This window comes from Morus notabilis, unplaced genomic scaffold (genome assembly GCF_000414095.1).
Source record: "Morus notabilis unplaced genomic scaffold, ASM41409v2 Scaffold1028, whole genome shotgun sequence".
Classification (NCBI taxonomy): domain Eukaryota; kingdom Viridiplantae; phylum Streptophyta; class Magnoliopsida; order Rosales; family Moraceae; genus Morus; species Morus notabilis.
In genome coordinates, this window is record NW_010362289.1 from 53257 (window position 1) to 75305 (window position 22049).

General features: G+C 33.9%; 3 protein-coding genes across 3 annotated transcripts; 1 reads left to right on the plus strand and 2 right to left on the minus strand.

Annotated features, from left to right (window-relative positions):
• On the minus strand, positions 1-3063 carry LOC21391871 (probable glycosyltransferase At5g11130). Its single transcript, XM_010101547.2, has 4 exons — positions 2803-3063; positions 2496-2659; positions 1006-1360; positions 1-663 (listed from the first exon to the last, which is right to left on the minus strand). The coding sequence occupies exons 1-4, from the start codon at positions 3061-3063 to the stop codon at positions 1-3; spliced, it is 1443 nt and encodes a 480-aa protein (XP_010099849.2).
• A 2922-nt stretch (positions 3064-5985) lies between these two features.
• LOC21391872 (probable sucrose-phosphate synthase 1) lies at positions 5986-11715 on the minus strand. The gene is made up of 13 exons (XM_024167828.1): positions 11312-11715; positions 11115-11204; positions 10240-10478; positions 9974-10037; positions 9169-9867; positions 8886-9005; positions 8617-8748; positions 8295-8471; positions 8067-8120; positions 7894-7956; positions 6851-7801; positions 6577-6704; positions 5986-6438 (listed from the first exon to the last, which is right to left on the minus strand). The coding sequence occupies exons 1-13, from the start codon at positions 11492-11494 to the stop codon at positions 6165-6167; spliced, it is 3174 nt and encodes a 1057-aa protein (XP_024023596.1). The 5' UTR covers positions 11495-11715; the 3' UTR covers positions 5986-6164.
• A 4875-nt stretch (positions 11716-16590) lies between these two features.
• LOC21391873 (synaptotagmin-4) lies at positions 16591-21540 on the plus strand. Its single transcript, XM_024167843.1, has 13 exons — positions 16591-16827; positions 16932-17036; positions 17255-17305; positions 17443-17563; positions 18192-18319; positions 18581-18682; positions 18805-18879; positions 19017-19096; positions 19533-19683; positions 19769-19999; positions 20220-20516; positions 20669-20782; positions 21336-21540. The coding sequence occupies exons 1-13, from the start codon at positions 16723-16725 to the stop codon at positions 21480-21482; spliced, it is 1707 nt and encodes a 568-aa protein (XP_024023611.1). The 5' UTR covers positions 16591-16722; the 3' UTR covers positions 21483-21540.
• Positions 21541-22049: the final 509 nt, after the last annotated feature.

Here is a 22049-nt window from a genome sequence, read left to right on the forward strand (position 1 = left end):
CTAAAGCCTCACGTTAAGCCTCCTGAGCCAAATCGAGTGCATCACCATATGCATAAAATCATAGGGCTTCGCCGGTCGATTGAGCACAAAATGATGTTGCACTTGAATGACTCTCTTTTGCATCTCCAAATACTCAGCCTCAGAAATCCCTTCCAAAATCGTCTTTATATCCGGTATTTTTTCGAATGGAATGTGTATGGAAAACTTGCTCCAATCAAGAACATCGCTAAATGGCAGCACGTATGAAGGAGAAATTATCACCGGAACACACCCTGCGTAAATAGACTCCACAACTCTAGGGCTGGCAACTTCATACCCACTAGGGCACAAGCAAAACTTGCTTTTGCCCATTAACTCTTTGTAGTTTAGGGTTTTAGGGAGGTATTCATGGACTTGAATCTCGTTGTCTTTTTCTTTCCAGTGCTTGAATAGTTCTTCTCTCACAAACCCATGAGGTCCGCCGGCAAAAAAGGCTAATATCGAGCGGTTATTAGGTGGCTGGACAAAGCCGGCGTCGGTTAAGCCTGAGTCACCTTTGCGGAGGTTGATTTCAGGTAAGGAGACGTCTCGGAATGGTTGGAAACCTTCTGAAGAGTTGGCATTGCAGACTACCCTAATGAAGTTCTTGTAAAGGTCAGGGTGCGCTCTTGAAATATCTGGGGCCTGATATGATATATGACAAGTGTGAAAATCAATTATGTTTTGTTGGCTAATCACTTATTCATACATCAATTCTAAGACCCACCCCAGTTTTGCTTTGAAATTAATCACATATAGTTACTTAAAAAACAACTTGACATTAGTTAAAAAATAATATTCGCAATGGAGACACTCAATTTATGAGGCAGTAACTGCAACTGTACGATTTATATCAGACGATTTATCATAGTATCCAACCTTTTATATATATATATATATATATATATATATTATATGTAATTAATTTAATTAATTTTTCCTTGTTAGACTTTGCAAGATTAAGCAAGAAGGGAGAAGAATACGTACCCAATCATGACAAGAAACTAGAAAATGGTCAGCTCCTTTACTTCTATTCCAGTAGGGGTATTTGTTGGAAACAATGCCAATGTAATCCTCAACGACATCTTGAAGCATTGTCCTCGAATAAGTAACGTAGGGCTTGTAGACGTATTCTATAACAAAAACGACACTAACAGGGATGTAAAATGCAAGAGCCTCGCTTGGGTTCCGAGCTAAAAATGGGCTTGTCTCGGTTTGTAACTCATTCATGAAAAGTCCTTCGGTGGAATATATGTCGTTCATCGGTCCCATGTGAAAGAGTGGTGGTTCTCCTTCCTTGTAAGGCCACACTCGGAATCTCTTCTCCATTTCAATGTGGCTCCTGATAACATTTTAGAGAGACACGTTAGAATGGGTACTGTGTTAATTAGAATAAAAGATATTTATCATATTAGCTCTTAATTATATTGGTCTTGGAAATTTTTTTTTTTTTTTTTTTTTTTTTTGGGTTTTTTCCTTCTAGAAGCAAGGGCACTGTGGTTTTCAACATTTTTTAATAGTAGTAAGAAAACTGGATGATGTGCAAGTAGAATGTTGTCACATGTGTTTATGATCAGAATTTGTCTGCCAAATAAAAACTATATAAATTTACCAATCTAGAAAACATTGATATTAACTGCAATTCTTCTTGGTTAGTGTTTATCCTTAGATGCATGCAGTCTATATATGATAGGGGACCATCTTAAAGTCAAAAATGCTTAGCTGAGGGTATACAAGAGTGCGAAGATTGTGACATATCTCTAGTTCATAATGAACAACAGAACCAAGTCCATAAACCAAGTACAAACCCATCCCAAAACCCAAAAAAGTACAGTGTTATAAATGAAAAGAACTATATATGATCCGCCAACTTTATTAAAAAGAAATAATAAATAATAAATAATATAAGAAAAGAATTCTAGAAATCAACTAAACTTGGTCCAAACTGGGGTCTCTGTGAAATTGAGGGGTAATGCTTTGTGGGCACAAAAAAGGAACAACCATTTACTGTGCGTATGTTGCCCCCACTCCACACCACACCACACCATGATGCCATGCTACATTTCTATATGTATAGCCGCCTATATATACAGGGCGTCTAATAATTTGTCCAAAAGTCTAAATCTTGATCATTAATAAAATTAACATTAAAAAAAACCTTAGAAATAACGCCCAAGTTATGGCAAAATACTCAACTATATATTCACCAAACAAGCGTTGTGCAAAGAACATATGTGGTGTTTGGTCTCTTAAGTGCTAAATTAATTAATCCGTTTAGTACGTAAACCTGAATATCTAAATTTTCATGGCATAAATCTAACGAAACTGGGATGGGTTAAGAACACGAAGAAAAAAGGGCAAAACAAGGTCTGATGGCTAGAAAAGATTAATAAAATTTGAAATTTAAACAGAAGTTTGAATATAGAATTAATAATTAGTATATGAGGGAGAAAAAAAAAAAAAGAAGATCTCTTAACTGATGGAAAGCATAAGGGTTGTGATAAACTGGTCCTCTGGGAATAAAACGCTCCTCTTTGTAGGATGTATAGGTTCTTGTTCGAGCTGCTTCTTTTATTGCCGCTCTAGCTCTCGCCAATCCCTCTTCAATTCTCTCTTCTTCAACATTGTTCCTCTTTGCCATCTACATTCAAAAAAGAATAAAAAAAAACAACAGAAAGAATATTAATTAATGACTATAATGATAGTGACAGTCCCACAAAAATATTTTCACAAACATAAAATATTGATCTAAACACATTCGTATTCTAAAGCAGTATTACTTACAGTGTTATTATTCGAAACACTACTACTGTTCTGTAAGTTCTTTTTTGCAGCCAAAAGCTCGGTGCTGTTCTTGCTTCCGATGTAGGAAAAATCTTTCTGCAATATTTTAGTGTTTCCATTGAAGATCGGCGTGTGGTTGCGAGGGGAGAAAGGGAGGAAGTTAAAGAAGGTAACGTGGTGATTCATGGCAGAAAAAAGGAGGATCAGAAAGAGGGAAGGGTACAGTAAAAAAGGGCTGGTGCAACTTTTGTACTCGCCCATGACTATTATTTAATTCACTGCATATGTAATCTATATATATATGTGTGTGTTTCTTTGCTTAGGGTTTTTATTTATTTATTATGAGAGTCAAAGAATGTACAAGTTAGAGTGTAACTGGGACTCCTTTGGAAACGGTCAGAATCTTATTTATACTTGAATAGTTATTCAAGTAGATTTTGTTTCTGAGTTAGTTTCTAGCCGGCTAAGGGTTTTAAGCCAAGGTCCCCTTCTTATTAGGATTCTCTTAACTAATTATCCATAAAAACCTCAAAATATATATTTTGAAATTAGTCGTATTTATTAAGTTTTTTTTAAAAAAAACAAACAAATACTATTAATTAGGTTTCAATTTAATTCTCTAGTCTTTGCAGGACTATAAAAAAGAAATCTCATAAAAAAACCAGTATTAAAGAGATTCGTTTCTCAATATATATAGTTTTTAATTGTATTTTATTAACTACTATTTATCTTTCCATTCGTCTTTTTCTAGCCCATCTCTTTTCAACATCTCTTAATCCTCTTCTGAGTAATATTTCAAATGAAAAAACAAACAACATATCTAACGTGTTATTCATAGAACTGAACAATTCCCTTTTAACTTCTGCCTTAATCATATTCTCCCTCCCCAAAAAAAAGAAAAATAATTTTTTTGAAAGGAATAATAATTATTATTATCATGTCTTTTATTTTTTTCTATATTTTTCGCTTAATTGTTATAGAGTTTTTCTTAATTCGGTCCTTTGGAAAGGACCACTTATCCTGTAATATATATAAGTAGAGGTGTAACATTAGGTTCATCCTGTTGAACAATGACTTTTAAAAAGTAAAACAATAATCTGGTAAATTCGTTGCTACACATTCTAAAGTAATTGCAACATAGTGCAAATACCATGTACATGACCCCCACTTCTACATGTTATAAGTAGGGGCAGTCCTTAATTACCAATTATTATTAAAGATAAAATTATTTTGATACCTTCTATTATAGCGAAATATGTTTTTGGTATCATGTGTTTTTTATAATATTTAAGCGATATTTTTACGTTTTTAAAAATATCTTTTTGATACCTGAAGCTGATTTTTGGGACATGTAAGTGTTGAAACTACCATTCTTACTAATTAAATAGAAATCAATATTTTTTTAAAAAACTTTGAAAATATTTGAAAATATTAAAATATTAAAAAATACAAAATAAAAAAGTGCATGATTTTTTACATTTATTAGTTTTTGGTTAATTAAATAAAATGGTACTAAGGTCATTTTACGTCTCAAAAATCAGTTTCAGAATACCAAGAAGATGTTTTTAAAAATGTCGAGGTAACGTTTTAATATTATCGAACACACATGATACTAGGAACATATTTTACTATAATATAAGGTATCAAAATGATTTTATCCCTTATTATTATTATTATGCTATTCTATTATTCGTGATTTTGTTGTCGTTTGTCTTGTTGATATTGTTTTTCTATCATTTGTTATTTTATAGTATAGTTTCTAAGGCAGCTATCCTCATCCAGTTAAAGTGACTATTGTCGTTTACTGTTTTTCTTGGTAGAAACTTTTGTTGCTTATTATTGTTGGTGTCGTGTATTTACGTATTTAGGCTTTTATTTATGTCGTTTTCTTTTCAATTTTTTTATTATCTTTGTCGTTCGTCGACGTAACTATTGTCGTTTACTGTTTTTCTTGGTGGAAATTTTTTGTCGTTTATTGTTGTTGGTGTCGTTTCATCCCTTATTTGGGCTTTTATTTATGTCTTCTTTTCATTTTTTTTTTTATTATCTTTGTAGTTCGTTGACGTTTTGTATGCTTGATCATTGATGTCGTTCTGAAGGCATGTGTCGTTTTTGGGTTAACCAGGTTTATTTATTTTGTTATCGTTTTTTATTTATGCCGTTTTCTAGACTTCTAGCCAATTTTCTTTGAACATATTGTCGTTTTATACTGATGTCGTGGGATGCGGTCAGTTCTCGGCTTCTCTAACTCAGGAGACTAGTGCCACCCCTTTTCGTCCCCACATCATAGGCCCATATTAGATTTTGAAATATGGTTATCTAATAATTGAATTATAAAATTCAAATTAAAGTTTAATCCTTTAACTTTTACTCTAAAGATCAAGGATAAGTATATCATTTCACATCATTCTAAAATATTAGACCTCTTTTGCTTTGTTAATTCGAATTATAACTCAAATTTTTATTTTTTACTACATTATTTTCTCTCATAAAAATCTAAATTCAACTTTGTCTACTATCATATTTTCTCTCATGATTTCACTTTTACCAAAAGAGGCCTTAATTTTCCTACTTTATGTACTGACTTGTTGCAATTTTGAGCACATAACCGACAGAACCAGTAAGTTGCGATTTAAAATTCAAATAGATCGGATTTGATCTTATAAATTTGGGGGGCATCGTCACAAGCCCCAATTCCTGGGGAAAAATTTAACCTCTTTTTTTTTTTTTTTTTTTTTTTTGGCAGACACACTTACTCCTCTCCCTTCGTTTGCGGTATCAGCCTCTCAGCTACGTCTCTGCTTTGCACGATAGATGCCGATGGTGGTATCAATGGATACGACAATTAAAAAACGACAACAAAGCTTCTATCCATTGTGACCCTCTATTCTAATAAAGGAACTCCCCCAAGATAATATGGCCTTTGACATTAGTGGGACTTTTCACAGTGACGCGAAGCTATCCTGATCAAGTGGGAGAGTTTTAAACCCCGTTCATTTTACCGATTTGAGTTTAGAATACGAGTTTTGCTACAGTAAAAAACTTTAAAAAATAATTACATTTAATTTTTTTACTACAGTAAAAAACTTTCACATAAAATTATATCTCAACTCGAATCAACGAACTAAACGAGACTTTAGTAATTCTATAGCGCACCAATTTAATTGGCAATAACCAAAACTTATAAATAAGAGATGAAACAAAGCATTTATTTAAAAAAATCCACAACTGAATTTCTCATGTGGTTTTATGGTTGTAAAGTAACTTTGCAAAAACAAGGGAGTTTGGCTGCAACGAACAGCCAGACAATGCGTGAGAAACTGAAGATCTAGAAAACAAAACACATAAATTGCTATGATTCTCTACTCTTTGAGAACCCCTAGTTTCCCCAATGATGTTCTTATGTCAATGCTGTTGCAACTTTCAGACTCAACAACGTTTGGACTGTCGAGTGAAATGACATCTTCTAGAGGATAATTCCTGTTGGCATGGAGTCTACGAGACCCGCTTCCAACTCCTTTCAGTATAACGGTCTTGTGGACCCCACCAACCAATCCTTCATAATCTGTGTCGCCGCATTCTCCCATGAACGCCACAACACTCGACAAGTCCATGCCCCATCGGATGTACAAGTACCTGAACAAGATGTCTTTGGTAACTTAAAATTGTTCTCAATTATCAAAACTTACAATTGTTCTCCATGGCATTAAACAGGAAACAGAAAAACATCTACTTTAATAATCGAAAAAGATTAAAAACTTCTGCATAACTTACCTGAGGGCTTGAGCTCTGGAAGCCAATACAGGGATAACATTCAGCTTTGTACCATTTTGACAGTATATGACATGACATCTAAGAGCCTGAATTCTCATAAGTTTCCTTAGTTCCTTCACAGGAGGGATCTGCACCACCAAGAAAGGAGAAGTAGAGCTAAAAAATTTGAAAATGGAAAAATAAAAACTGCATGACTTGCTGAGGAGCCAGTGAAATGCCAAAATTGATGTTCAGAAAGAAAAAAACGTAGAGCTAAAAGAATGGAGAAGTTTACCAATGAGGGGTCTTTCACTTGGAATGCATAACAATGAGTGGTTGATCCCGATTCATCATCCGAAACAATGCCTTCTCCATTTTTGTCATTGATAGAAGTAGCCCAGCGAACCAAAGTCTTCCTCAAACCTTCTCCGCCCCATCGGTATTCAGTGTGTGAACGGTAGTCTAAGTCTACCACAAAGGGAAGCCCAGAAGGACTATCCTCGGTGTTTGAAGATGGATAGTAGAGATCACAACCGCTGTTACAAATAAAAGCATCAAAATCTGACGGGCTTAAACCTCCGGAGATCAGAAGGGAATGAATGTCAGATATAGTCAAGGATGTTGACAATATGAATCCAATGGATCCTGTATCCCTGTCCTTCCCTGCAGCCTCGATGACCTTTTCAATGATTTCAATACACTCCGATGTCGTATCACAATCAACTGCAATTACGAATATATACTTTCTCCTCCTGAATGCTGCAAATTTATTTGTGCCAGTACCGTAATCTTCTTTCTCTGTGGATACAGACTTTTGACTGCCACCTAAAATGCCCTTCGACAATGTCAAAAAAGCCTTCTCTAACCTGTTCTTTCCATCAGAATCACTCTCTTCGGCGTCCAAAGAGTTATCAACAATACCACTTCCTTCATTTTTCTCACCATCCAATGAAAGCTTCAAGTTGAGAGAGAGGTCTTGTATGTCTCTCAAGGAATCACTAGGTGAATCTGGTTGCAAGTTGTCATATTCAGCATCACTTATTTGCCACTGGGGTTGTCTTTGTTTGCAACTCGCTATTCGGGATAAGTACGTCTTACAATGCTCTGGCCATGAGAAAAGGTGAATATTTTTAAGTCCATTTTGCCTACATCTTGCCCACAATTGCTTATCTGAAACAAGCTTCCGAAGAGCATCAGCAATTGCTCGTTGATCATGGGGGTCAACTAGTAGACCATTGTCAAGGACCTGTAAGAAGAAGCTACAAATCACCTCATGACAGGTATAATAAATATGAGATTATGCTTCCACGAAAAAAGATAGGCTCAGAAAAAGCGCACCCTATGAATATCCACAGGACCACCATTTTTTGTGGCAACAATAGGTAAACCATAAGCTGCTGCCTGTTGGAGAAAAAAAAAAAAAAAAAAAAAAAAAAAAAAAACCTTCTGTTGGACTTCACATAGATCAATATCTGAAACTTAGGATTGTAATGAAATTTAGAGACGAGCACCTCAATTAAAGTAAGCCCAAATGGCTCGATGAAAGCCGGATTGATGAAAACACCCTGCAGAAGAAAAGTTCGTTCAGATGAGAAGGCAAATGACGTGTACAGGAGATGAGAAGTGAACCCAAAAGCTGGATTTATAAAAACCCTACCAAAAATATCTTATTGAAATGAGAAGTTGGCCAATGAAGGCTGGATTCTTGAAAAAAGCCTGCACTAGTACAACATATGTACCTTTGTTTTTGCAGCCAGACGATAGATGTCAGGAACATCAGACTGTTTATGATGTTTAGGATATGCTACTTGGCCATATAGATCATACTTGTCAATCAACTTAAGAATTGAAAGAAGCTCAGAGGCATTTGTGCCAGACATTTCATCAATATTTTCACGGTTTCCCATTATTAGTGTCTGCATCAACAAAAAGCGTGAAAATGAAATTATGAGGATGGACTAATGTACGAAAGTATTTGTAAAAGGTAAAATAACAGAAACATATTAAAATTGGTTTCTGAATTCTAAAAATTACACACCATACAGTTTAAAAGATACATACAAGATTAGCAAGCTCTCTCAATGGGCGACACTCTCCAAATGCCTTGACTAGAGTGGTAATATTCTTTTTAGGGTCTGGCCTTGCAAGCGCAAGTATCATAGGCTTGCGTGGATTGGAAAAGAAACGCATAATCTGCAAAGTAAAACTCATATGTGAAGCATTACAACAATATATCTACTACTGCTGCAAAAGAGCATGCATCTCATAATATTTGTTAGGACAGAACAATCATAGAAGAAAGGGCAAATCCATATAGCTTTGACTATAACCTCTGACCAAATTGGTGGATTAGGAGTAGCAGGATTATCTTCATGTCTTTCCACTTCAGCATCTACATCCTCGTGATCATGTGGGACAATATGATTAAATTCCATTCCGGGAGGCATTACCTAATGGAAATACAATTGTAAAAGGAAACACAACATATCAAAATGGGGTAATCTCACAATGAGTCATTACAATGAAATTTATGCATTTTCTCTTCATTGTCGCTGGAACTATAAAACATGGTTTAAAACAAAGACCATATAAAGAGTGTATCTTAATACTTACAATCGTGCGAGGCATGAATCTGCCGTGGCAGCTAACACCCCTTTTGATTCTTGCTCTCAATTTCCGTTCAAGTATCGGGTCAAAGCCGTCATACAAGCGCCACTGCTCTTCTATCTCCTGTCTGGTGCTGGTTATAACAATTTCAGAGGCATCAAGGGATAGCTCCTCAGCTTCAATTCGTCGCATAATTTTGTATGTTTTATTTATTTCTTCTCTTGATTGACGCCCTTGCTTTAAGAGTTGTTCAAGCTTATCTCTCCCAAGTGAATGGCCAGTAAAAAGCATTGGCACATTTAAAGCTCCAGAGAGAAGAGCAGCAGAGTCACCTGCATCCGCATAATGTCCGTGGATTGCTATAGGCCAAACTGGCTGCCCACCACCAATCTGCTCGCCAAGAACTCGGGACATTTGCATAATGTGGTTTATTGCACGGTCAACAAATTCAGGAATGTGAGGCCAAAGAAGTTCTTTCGCTATGTATTTATCTTTTGGGCCAAAAGGTATCCGAATTATATAAGCCCCGCCACTCTCCCCGAGCTCATGTGCTGAATTCTCTGAGTTTCTTGGATTTAGCATCTCCGTAGGCTCACCATAAGTCCATTCCACATCTGGTGCTGATACTTGTCTTGTCAGTAAATCAACCCGATAAACGCCTGGCATTGTGCCTAAGGCCCTGGCAAGTTCTACTACATACTTAACCTGATAAGGAAAGAAATTTTAAGCTCCAAATTAAGTACTAGGAAAGTTATAACACTGACGAAAAAGTGTCAAAAATTTTGTCAAATACAGGGTAGCAAAACGTTACCTGTCCACCTGTATCAGAATCACGACCAAGTTCCATGTTCTCACCACGTATCAAGCCGTGAAGACTGCATGAAGGCTGCTTGTTAGAAATCAGCTAAAACATTTGTTTTCAAGAATCAGCTAAACAAATTTGTATTCAAGAATCAGAGCTATAGCCAACTTCATTTTATGTTAATAAAAGAAACAAAAAAGAAAACATTTATCTCAGGAGAAAAGACTCCCAAGTAACCTCTTCGAAGCTATGGCTGGACAAAGTATAGTTCATGCCTTATCAACACTATGTAGAGTTTCTGATCCTTCAGCTGGTTAACCAAGTTTTCCATCACATCTACCGAACTAATTCGTGGCAATCTTCCTTTGGTGCTATCACCATGAGCTATTTCACCAAGTGTGTCTCCCTTCTCTCCTTCTGATAAGTCTTCTGACATATCAGCAGTTGCTTCTCTGCGGCCCCTTTCACGTTCAAGACGCCGTTTTGCCATACGTTGAGCTTCCTCTCCCTCAAGCTGCTCCAAATAAAAAGATAAAAAAGGGCAAACAGAGAGAAAACATCTTAATCCAAACAAAGAATAATAACGCCAAAATAAATATATATATATAATATATATATTGTTCCACGACAATAAATTCTTGTTGTATGCAAAATATGTCGAAAAAATAAATAAATACGCAGATTTGCGGTTTGTACTACTTCTAGTATGCACATACTTTGAAAGAAAAACTCCAAAACTATATAGAAATATAAATGATAATTTGCAAACAACAAGAAATGAATCTCATTTCAGCTTTTCTAAAAGGCCAAAAATCTCTTTCCTTTAAAATTCTCGTAACTGTTAAATTCAGAAATGTAGAAATATGAGCAGCTCAAAGGACGGTAAAAAAAAAAAAAAAAAAAAAAAAAAAAAACTCCCTCACTAATCCAGATATGTAACATTACAAAAGTTTCAAACAGGACATCTTTGACAAACTCCAGAACATGATTTCAAGACGCAATGCCAGAACCATCTGTAACCGAAAAGGCCTAAATCATGATTCATTAACCACCACCAAAACTGATCATAAGGAGAACAAAAATTCCAGAATTCAACTAAAGTCTACATCTTTGCAGAAACTCTAATATCAAAATCAAAAGAAAAAAAAACCTGCTTCTTTTTGCGAGCCAAATTCCAAATTCTCCAGCACATGTTCTCCAACCTGGTGTTCCTCTCTTGCGGACTCCTCGTCGCCGCAGCCTTAACCAAAACGTACGTGAATTACATCGATCAATTTCATCGAATCAAAATTACAAAAAAAAAAAAAAAAAAAAAAAAAAAAAAAAAAAAAGCGAAACTTAACGTACTCGAACCCAAGAGCGGTAGAGATCGGTCTCATCGTAGCCGGTGATGACCTCCTCGACGAAGTAGCGGGTCGGACTGAAGTGGCCTCTCTCCCTCAGAAGCAGAGACGATTTCGCGTCGTCCAGATTGGGTCCCACGTCCAGAATCGCCTCCAGATAGCTGTTCACCCAATCGTTTCCCGCCATTTCTCTCTCTCCCTCTCTCCTCTCTGATGATGATGATGATGATCTCGTAACGTAATGTATCTTTGAAGCAATGAGAAGCGGAGACTTCCTGGTTTTTATAGCGGACTCGAAGAACCAGAGAGAGAGAGAGAGAAACAGAGGGACGGTTATCGACAGTGCACTAGTGTGGTATGTCCTCGACGTTGCGAATCGACATGAGAGACTCTCTGGCGGAGACACGTGCTCCGAAGAACTTTTCTCCCACTTTGCGATTTTTCTAGAAATTTTATCCCAGTATGAAGTATTAACTGCCCTCGAATTTTGCGGTCAATCTCGTTTTAGTATTTAACTTTTAAAACGTGACAAATTTTGTTTGTAATCACTGACTGAATGACGTTTAATTCTTAAATTTAAAATTATTTTTGTTTTATGTATATTTTTTATGAGAAAAAATATTATAGTAAATCACGAATTATAATTTAAATTATGACACGAATTTTTTTTTTAAACGTCCCCTAATTTATTAATTTTAATTTTAATCTTTTTTATCAATTAAGTGTTTAAAAATGACAGAATATACAAGTGATCTTGATAAAGGAGAATACTTTGTTGAAAGATCAAAGAGTATCACTTATATATTGTCTTCCTTTTAACATCTAACTTGAGGAGGAAGGGGTTGAAAATGAAATAAATTGCTAATTTAAGATTAAATTTAAGACGTTTTAAAAGTGAGGAATTAAAATAAAATTGATAGAAAAGTGCGGAGATTATTTATGAAATTATCCCAAAAATAGTGCTAAAAAAAATCTGTCATTTTATTTTTTTATTTATTATAATGTGTCACATTTTACTGCCAAAAAGATATTCTTGAGAAGGGGAAAAAAAAAGAGCAGAGGAAATTCTTGCGTACTAATTACTACTAAGCAAAAGATAATGGATGCTCTATTATGGAATAACTAGGCATATCATGGAATGAAAAAACCGATAAGTTAGGCATTTTATTAGGTGGGGCCACCAGGACATGTTCAAGTGGTATGGCAATTTTCATTTTCATTTTTTTTATTTTTCTCAATTTTTCTTTTTTTTTCCTTTTAAATATCAAATTTTTAATATTTCATACTCTATGAGAGGCAGATTGTGTTTAAAAAGTGGAGTATTGGGTGATAAATTAGTAATTGACCCGGAATGAACCAAATTTGCAAATAAAATAAGAATATTAGAAAAAGTAACTAATGTTAGCGTGTCAAAAGAGATTTTTGCCAACACACCGTATCATAAATATTCAATTGTTGTACCAATTTCTTCCAGCAAAAGAAAAAATAATAATTGTTATACTAATTTCAGTAAAGGCGTGAAAACATATGGGACACTTCAAATTAATATTTTTGTTATTTCATGTTGTTAACAATACACGTCAAGAGGTCAAACATTGCTTTGCATTCACTTAAAGGTAGAGGGTTAAAGGTGATCATCATATTTCCAATATTGTTTTAATTTCCTAACATTTGTACTCTACTTTCAACTTGTTCATATTTACTAATTTACTTCATTTGAATTAACCTGATAACTGAACCAATAAAAAATATATAGGATGTGTTTGGAGTTGTTTTTGTTTTTATTTTTTACATTTTTTGAGAAAGAAAAAATGAAAACATGAGAAAAACAGCTTTTGACACAATTAAAGATAAAAAACAGAAATAAAAGTGATTTTTTAGTTTTGTGTAAAATGAGAAAGAAATGAAAAACTACTTTTAATCGTTTTCCGTTTTTTCCTCTATCAAGTAGAGAGAGAGACATTAATGGATTTTTTTTTATATTGAAAATTATCTCTTGAAAAAACCACTAAGCGCATTTTTAAAATGATTTCTATCTAAGATTGAAAACGTTTTCATTTCCATTTTCATATAAAAAATAAAATTATTTTAGAACGAGTTCTAAACGCACCCATAATATTTGACTTCTTGAAAAAAGAGTGTGAAGTTAACTGATTTTTAGAAATTGGAATATTATAAAAGGAGAATGTAAGCCTTCTATTTTACAGATAAAGAGTACAGAGGCATCAAAATATCATCGATCACATGCGTATGTGCATACATTTCTGGGAAGTCCTCAAGGCATCAGGTAAAGAAAATCGTCGAGTGAACCTCACACACACACGCATATATATATATATATATATGTGTATGTATATTTGTAATTACAAGCTTAATTTGGTCAGCACTTATATATATACGTGTGTATATATATATATATATTAGATCCTTACGTAAACTTTGAAAATGATTATGGGAAGGAAGAATTAAAAAGGGAAAATAATGGACAGTGGTTGTGCTCCACTCTTTAAAATATCTCTTAGCAGATAAGAATAAAGGCGTAATTCTTTATTGAATAAATAACTTGATATATTTTTCCTGATTAATGATCATGAACTAATAATATTGCAGCTGTCAAGTTGTGACAACTGACACGCATAATATCAAATTAAGTCGGCGAAAAACGTTAAAGATTTTTCTTTTTGAAAAGACATTGATTATTAATAAATATTTGATAATTAGCTCTTGATTTCCCGAAGTATTCATAAGAAAATGATTGCGTTTCATTTAATAGTGGTCATTGTGATCCGTTCACCATGATTCTGCGTACAGAATTGTAGCTATATGATGAAAAGTGGAATGGTATATGTTTCACCTAAAAAAGAGGATTAAAAAAAAAATGAAATGGGGTATATGGAACATTAGTTACGTAAACGTTTGTCAAAATTTAAAAAAAAAAAGTATTAGTTACTCTTGATAATTTTTCTTATTTTTTAATTATTTATTTGTTATTATTATTATTATTATTATTATTATTATTATTATTATAGTGAAGAATCAGAAAGATGCTTGGTTAGCCTTCAAAAATAATTTAAAAAAAAAAAAGCAAAAAAAAAAAAGAAAAAAGAGGCTTGGGAAAAGGGAAAAATGCATGAAAAAGCCAAAGGACGATTAGTCATTCCTTGGAAAAAGGAACAAGTTATAGGCCATTTATGCTAACATGGGAATGTCTAGTTTATAAAGCGACCGCCATGTTAATATCACGACACTTCATAAAGTTAACAAATGTGCACACCAATAAAAAGAAAGGAAGTTTTTCTCGTAGAATTAAAAAAATAAAATTATCAATAATTTTTTTTTATTATTTTTAACTATTAAATTTATATTAAAAATTATTAATTCTATAAATTTTTTAAATCTTATTTAATTTTAATTAAATTTAACGATCAAAAATTAATCTTATCAATACAAGAACACTCTTAAAAAGAAAATAAAAAAAAAAGATAAGAGAAAGATGGTCTTTCAGTCAGGAAAAAGTAATAATAATAAACTAAATGGGTATTTTTTTTTAATAGATTAAATGGATCGTTTTATCTCTTATGCCACTCTGTATAATAAAAAAGAGAAAGGTTCTGTTGAGAAGGTCATATCAGCTGTCTTGGGTCCGGTTGTTTCAGGAATACTTGTTGATAAGATACTCTCTCTTTATTCTAAACATGTACGATTTGATTTCCAAATAACGGTTTCCTTTTCAACTTATATTTCTGATACAAAAATGCTGAACGGCTCTGCACGCACATGGGATGGGACTCATGCTTCTGTGGAATTTATATGGGGCGCACCGTGTTTGAGGAGTTGAACGGGTCACGGAGTTGTTTAGGAGACGTTTGATTTATTAATTAGAATCATGAGATTATAATTATTTTTTATTTATGTATATTTTTTATGAGAAAAAATACTGTAACGAATCATAAATCATGATTCGAATCAGGATACGAATCCCCCAACCAAACAACCCTTTAGTAATGTTCTTTTTGATAACCTGTACATTTTTTAGGCCCGTATAATTCGCTAATTTGAGTTTTTAATTCGAATTGAAATGCGATTTTTTGTGATAATTTTTTACTGTAATAAAAATATTAGATGTGAGTATTTCTGAAAACTTTTTACTATAGTAAAACTCGAATTCTAAACTCAAATTGGTGAAATGAACGAGACCTTTATTATTATTGACTGTTTCCTTCGAATCCGGATATATGTTTTTCTTAATTGTCTTATGCTTTAATAAATATTAGGGAGGACTCCAATTTCTTTTCTATTTTTTTTTTGACTAAATAGTGTATAAATCCACCACTTTATGATACTTCAATATTTTCAATTCATTTTCATTGTTTCTTTTAACATTTTCAAATTTTTTAAAGGTTGTTACATAATATGATTGTTAGATGCCATTTAAGTATACGAATTATTATTAACTGCTTAAATAACGAAGTCGCCAATGACTAGCATTCGTGTTCCACTAATATTAATTTGTTTAATTCATGCAAGTATTGAGTACTTAGTAGAGAAAAGAAGAAATAAATAAATAAATAAATTGATTGTCTTTGTGTAAGACGTAGGGCAAGAATCACGTGTCACGTGATGAACCAAGTGTCAAGTGCAAACGGACAAAAATACGCGGGCAAGTCGCCATCATGCCACGTAGTTGGGACGGCAGGTAATATGGTTGGGGCACGCCATAGATTAATTACTATAACAAATCAAGAATCAGATACCACTAATCACACCGTTAACTGTATTTTATATGATTTTCAGAATGAGGTTTCTCTTACGCCCGCAATGTTCTCATTGTTTCACGATAAAACCATTCTACGTGAATTCTTTTCACTTGCATCCCAACTATTATGAAAAATTATATAGTCCATTTTATATGTAAATATAAACGCTATGGTACAGGTGTATTTCAGTTGTTTTTTTTACTAAATAAAGTCTCTCAATTATAACCTGACATTTTTTTTTTCAAAAGTTATGGTATGAAATTGATCTCTCTCTATTATTGAATCACTACTGAAAGGACTGTCGTGAAAGAAATTAGAAGAGTGAAAATAAAGAAAAAGGAGTAGTTGCAAATAAAGAAAAATTTGGAGGCAAAAAAGGAAAAAATAAGGACAATTAGGAAAGGAACAAAGGAAGGATTTGAAGGAAGGAAAGCGAAAGAAAAGAACATATTACTTTTCTTGTTTCCAATTCCAAAACCAAACAATACATCGGTCAATCCATTCAGCAAAAAAACACAATGCTAAAATCTTTCTTTTCGGCACATCTCAAAATCCGATTGCCAATCCCAAACAAATATAGAAACGGACACACGATTTTCTGGGCACGTTAAGAAATTCAATCGGGTCATCTCCAGCGTCGACGACGACATAATAAAAGATGTCGTTTTTCGCCGGTGCGATCATCGGCATCGCCGTCGGCGTCGTTTTGATCGCCGCCTTCGCCCGCGCCGAGAGGGCACGATCCAGACGTCGTAAAGATTTGGTACGTAATATTTTTATACGTTATATATATATATAGATATATATTACCTTGAGACTCTGTTGTCATGTTTAGACATATTTATCTGGTGGGATTTTATGTACAAGGCAAAAACAGTGGCGGCGTTTGCTAGGATGACGGTGAAAGACTCAAAGGCTATTCTTCCAGCTGATTTTTATCCAGCTTGGGTCGTCTTTACTCAGCGCCAGAAGTTGAGTTTCTTATTAGCAATTTTAATAATCTTCAGTAATTTTAATACTCTTCAGTTTTCATTTATGCATGTCTTTTAGAAAATGCCTCAGTTTGATTTTCACTCATTATTCTAGCATCTACTGTTACCTATTATTATTACTTATCAGCTCAAGTATTTGGGATAATTGGTTGCTAGCTAACACCAACATCAATATTAATGTTGAATTTATAACTGCAGTTAAATTGGCTGAATCACCATCTTGACAAAATTTGGCCATACGTTAATGAGGTAATTGTGTTACTCTTTTTTTTTTTTTTTTTTTTTTTTTCCTGGTTTAGCCCTTTTATAGGGAAAGTGTAATTAAGTAACTTATTCGAAGGGGTTTTTTTTTTTTTTTTTTTTTCTATTTGGTTGTTCTTGGTTAGGCAGCGTCGGCGCTGATAAGGAGCAATGTGGAGCCGGTACTTGAACGATACAGATCAACTATATTATCTTCGCTTAAGTTCTCTAAGTTGACTCTTGGTACTGTGGCTCCTCAATTTACAGGTTAGTTGTTTTTTTATTAGTGTTTTTGTGACATTGTTAGCCATATTTTTATGGGTAGTTTTTTTTTTTTTTTTTCCTTGTCTTATTGAGATTGTTTCGCACTGTTCTGGATTCCCAGTGGTAGTACATTTTCTTGTGAATATGATGATGGTTTTCGAATGTTAGCGGTTTCTCAGAGAAAAAAAAAAAAAGGAAAATCAATCAAGTCCATAGTACCCAAAATGGCAATCTGCATAATTCACTTTCGAACTCAACAGAAAAACGCTTATATCTGCCTCAAAATTTTATCATGTTCTATTAGAAAAACATTCAATTTTCGGTGAAAATATTGAAACATAGACAAAATAACATGCTATTCTGCTCTTTTTGCTTCCCAACATTTAAAAGAAAGCACGCTAGCTGAAGAAATTTGAATAATATAGGTGTCATAGTCGTGCTTTATAGAATTAAAGTTCATGGTTTATTTCCAAAAAAGATTACCTTCTGAATATAGGAAGAGTTTTAAGTGATATTACAGGACTGTTATTGGTAAAGTTCTAGTCAGACATTAGTGAAGAGAAACAATGTGATTAGTTTTGTTGGTTTTGCTTTGGTAATGGTACTCATAGAAGGGGTCAATGTTTTTCAGGAGTTTCCATTCTTGAAAGTAAAAGTGAAGCTGATGGAGTTACAATGGAGTTGGAGATACAATGGGATGGTAATCCAAGTATTGTACTTGATGTTAAGACAAGGCTTGGTGTTGCACTACCTATACAGGTACAAAGATGGTTTCACAAAAACAAATCTGGTAATTCTGGTTTCCTCAGATCTCTAGCCAATGACTTCTAAATTATCGCGGAAAAGTTGTCTTGACTAATCCTATTTCGGACTTCTGTCGGAACGAGAAGTCATAAAGTTTTGCTGATAAAGATAAACAACATGAAACTAATAGCTCTAAATGAACCTCTGAATGAAAGGTCTTTCACACCAGATTTGTTGTAACTGTTCATCTTCTTGGGTTTTACCTTGTTTGTCTAGGTGAAAAATATTGGATTCACTGGGGTTTTCAGGTTAATCTTCAAGCCACTTGTTGATGAGTTCCCCTGTTTTGGAGCTGTTTCTTATTCCTTGAGAGAGAAGGTAACATCATTATCGTATTATGGCCAACTCTTTTAACTTTTATGCGGCCATAAACAGAGACATAATTGATTGCCTCTTACAAAGACAAAATATAATTTTTTTTTAAATGCTTCATTCTACAGAAAAAACTGGACTTTAAACTAAAAATTGTTGGTGGCGATGTATCAACAATCCCAGGAATTTATGATGCCATTGAGGTTTGAACAGAACTTTTCGATCTACTCTTCTGTACTTTCATTTCTTTGCAAAGTTTGCCTTCTCCATTTTGTTTATTGTTCTTAATTGTCATGCATGTAACATACTTCTAATCATACCGCCACACGATTTCGTTCAGGAAACAATACGAGATGCTATTGAAGATTCCATAACATGGCCAGTGCGTAAAATTGTTCCCATTTTACCTGGGGATTACAGGTATTTTAATTTTGTTATATGGTTAAATAATGGTGGTTATAAGTCATTTATGACATAGGAAAAAAAAATACAAAGATTCCCCTTAAACTTTGTTAGACATCTCTTGAACTTGATGAAAGTGGCAACCTTAGTCGCTCTACTTATTTTCCATCCAAAAAGTACATGACTGCACATGAGATTTTCCGTCCATTTTTCGAACAAGAATAGATGAAATGACCAACTTTACCACTTTTCTCAAGTTCAGACTTCAGGGTTATCATTTGAAAAGTCAGGGGCTAAGCTGATACCAGTGGCAAAGTCCAAGGAGGATTTTTGTAATTTATCCTTGTTATCTATCATTAAAGTGAGAAGACTTTAAGCCATGATGTTCATGATTAATATGATAAATCCATTTTCTGATGATATTCTCCTCAACCAACATTTTGTCGTGTCATAGTGATTTGGAATTGAAAACAATTGGGATATTGGAAGTAAAGCTTGTGCAAGCCAAGGACCTCACAAATAAAGACATAGTTGGGAAGTCAGATCCTTTTGCTGTGTTATTCATACGTCCACTACCCGAAAAAACGAAAACCAGTAACACAATTGTGAGAAATGTTCAACTTCTTCTATTTTTGTTTTCTTTTTTTCCCCCTCTTCTGCTAAATCTTACTCTTCATTCACATTTGATAGAATAACCAACTGAATCCAATATGGAATGAGCACTTTGAGTTCATAGTTGAAGATGCGTCTACTCAGCACTTGACGATAAGAGTTTTTGATGACGAAGGGGTTCAAGCCTCTGAACTCATTGGTTGTGCTCAAGTGCCTCTTAAAGACCTCCAGCCAGGTAAAGTGAAGGATGTTTGGTTGAAATTGGTCAAGGATTTGGAGGTCCAGAGAGATACTAAATACCGGGGTCAGGTAGTTTCTCGTTTTCTTATCCCTTTGATACAATGTAGAGTTTACAAATTCTTCTAAAAGCTTAAGCTGATAGGTCATAGACACTCTTCTCGAAATATGTTAAACATGAATTTGAATTCAAGACCGCCTTAATTTATCAATTCTTTTAAAAGGTTAACTTGATAAGAGGTGGGACAATATAAGGTTGTATATCCTAACAAGCTCTATAATAATGTCATAGGTGCAATTGGAACTCTTGTACTGTCCTTTTGGCACAGAGAATAACTTTGCAAACCCTTTCAATCCCGACTATTCGTTAACGACTCTAGAGAAGGTCCTCAAGAGTGAAATTCATGGCACAGAAGGTTCTGATGCTGACAAAACCACCACCAAGAAGAAGAGGGAGGTCATTGTTAGAGGTGTACTGTCTGTGACAGTGATATCAGCTGAAGACTTACCGGTAGTCGATTTGATGGGAAAAGCTGACCCCTATGTTGTCCTCATAATGAAGAAATCTGAAACCAAAGTCAAAACTAGGGTGAGAATTGTATTTTGAGTTACAACTTGTGGAAATGAATACACCTTATGATGTTTTTCATCTATGGATACGCAATGAGATACTGTGCAAGGTTTATTACTTAACCAGTAATGTGATAAATTTTATAATCTAATTCGTTTGTGCTTCCTCAGGTCTTGAACGACAATTTGAATCCAATTTGGAATCAAACATTTGACTTTGTAGTCGAAGATGCATTACATGAAATGTTAATTCTGGAAGTTTGGGATCATGACACCTTTGGGAAGGTAAGATGTTCTTCTATTACCTTAATAATACCTTTCTTTCGGTTTGCAAACTTGATCTACGACGTATAAAGTAATACCAACTTACGCGGCATTAAATTTTTCATCTTTTTACCGGCAGATGTAATCTTTTAATATTAATTGACGTGAAAATTTGTTATAACTTATGCTGATAAAGAACAGCGGCTTTGCATGCTATGTCAGTTGGTATAATTAAATGATAGGATTAAAGCTGGCATATCTAGCATGATTCTTCTCTATTATTATCTACCAACATATGTTCAAACTGTAAATTTTGGATTGGCTGGTTTCCAAGTAATTATTAAGGTCCAATATCTTTTCAATGAGAGTCACAATCATGGATCGTAAGCTAAATCCTTGGTGAATTCAATAGGAAAATTTGGAGATGTTAAATGATGAGGAGTATCAAGTAGATGTTTCAAGAAATTATTACCTTTCAAAAACACTATTTGTAAACCAAATTGCCCTTGTTGTTAGTTAACTTTTCAAATGTACTAATTTCTTAAAAATGTAAATTATGGATCGCATTTCTCAGGATAAAATAGGGAGAGTCATCATGACGCTTACAAGGGCCCTATTGGAAGGGGAATTTCAAGACACTTTTCCATTAGATGGTGCAAAATCTGGAAGGCTAAATGTGCATCTTAAGTGGACTCCTCAGATGATACTCCGAGAAACTTAGTGGACGTTTAGTTTATAGATTCAGAATCATGATTCAAAACCATTCTCGCTTTACGTGTATTTTTTGTGAGAGAAAAATACTGTAGAGAATCATAAATCATGATTTAGAATCAGTGATGAATACATGAAACAAACATCTCCTTAGTCCGACAAATCCAAGGCCAATGACAACTTTATCTTTGTATGTATTTGAACTGTATTTAAAATTTTTTAAAAGAATGGCGAACCCGTGAAGAAAATTCAAGGAAAAACTGCACATATTTGTTTTTTTTTTTTTTTTTTGAATTACTGTTGATAAGATAAATGAGGGACGATTCATTTATAATATTCAATGTGAAATTTTCTAATGTTTAGTTAAATATTTTCGTTGAGTTTGTTTACATATAATGAAATATGTGATGGCGTAAGATTAAATATCAACTGAACTCTCCTCATCTTGCACCATTAGGAAGAAAAAGAAAATTAACTAAATGTTTGGTGAAAATTAGCCGAAAATAAAAAAATTTGTGATTTTTGTTAGAAAAACATGTTATGTTACTCAACTAGCTACTCAGTCCAACAGGATGTC

Coding starts and splice junctions, on each gene's coding strand:
- LOC21391872 (XM_024167828.1), bottom strand. CDS start 11,494: ATGGCGGGAAACGATTGGGTGAACAGCTATCTGGAGGCGATTCTGGAC. Junction 8,749..8,885: donor ATCCACCAATTTGGTCAGAG/GTTATAGTCAAA, acceptor TTTACTTTGCAG/ATTATGCGTTTCTTTTCCAA. Junction 6,439..6,576: donor TCCAGAGCTCAAGCCCTCAG/GTAAGTTATGCA, acceptor CATCTTGTTCAG/GTACTTGTACATCCGATGGG.
- LOC21391871 (XM_010101547.2), bottom strand. CDS start 3,063: ATGGGCGAGTACAAAAGTTGCACCAGCCCTTTTTTACTGTACCCTTCC. Junction 1,361..2,495: donor AACCCTTATGCTTTCCATCA/GTTAAGAGATCT, acceptor AAATGTTATCAG/GAGCCACATTGAAATGGAGA. Junction 664..1,005: donor TAGTTTCTTGTCATGATTGG/GTACGTATTCTT, acceptor ATATCATATCAG/GCCCCAGATATTTCAAGAGC.
- LOC21391873 (XM_024167843.1), top strand. CDS start 16,723: ATGTCGTTTTTCGCCGGTGCGATCATCGGCATCGCCGTCGGCGTCGTT. Junction 17,037..17,254: donor TCTTTACTCAGCGCCAGAAG/TTGAGTTTCTTA, acceptor TTATAACTGCAG/TTAAATTGGCTGAATCACCA. Junction 19,684..19,768: donor CGAAAACCAGTAACACAATT/GTGAGAAATGTT, acceptor CACATTTGATAG/AATAACCAACTGAATCCAAT.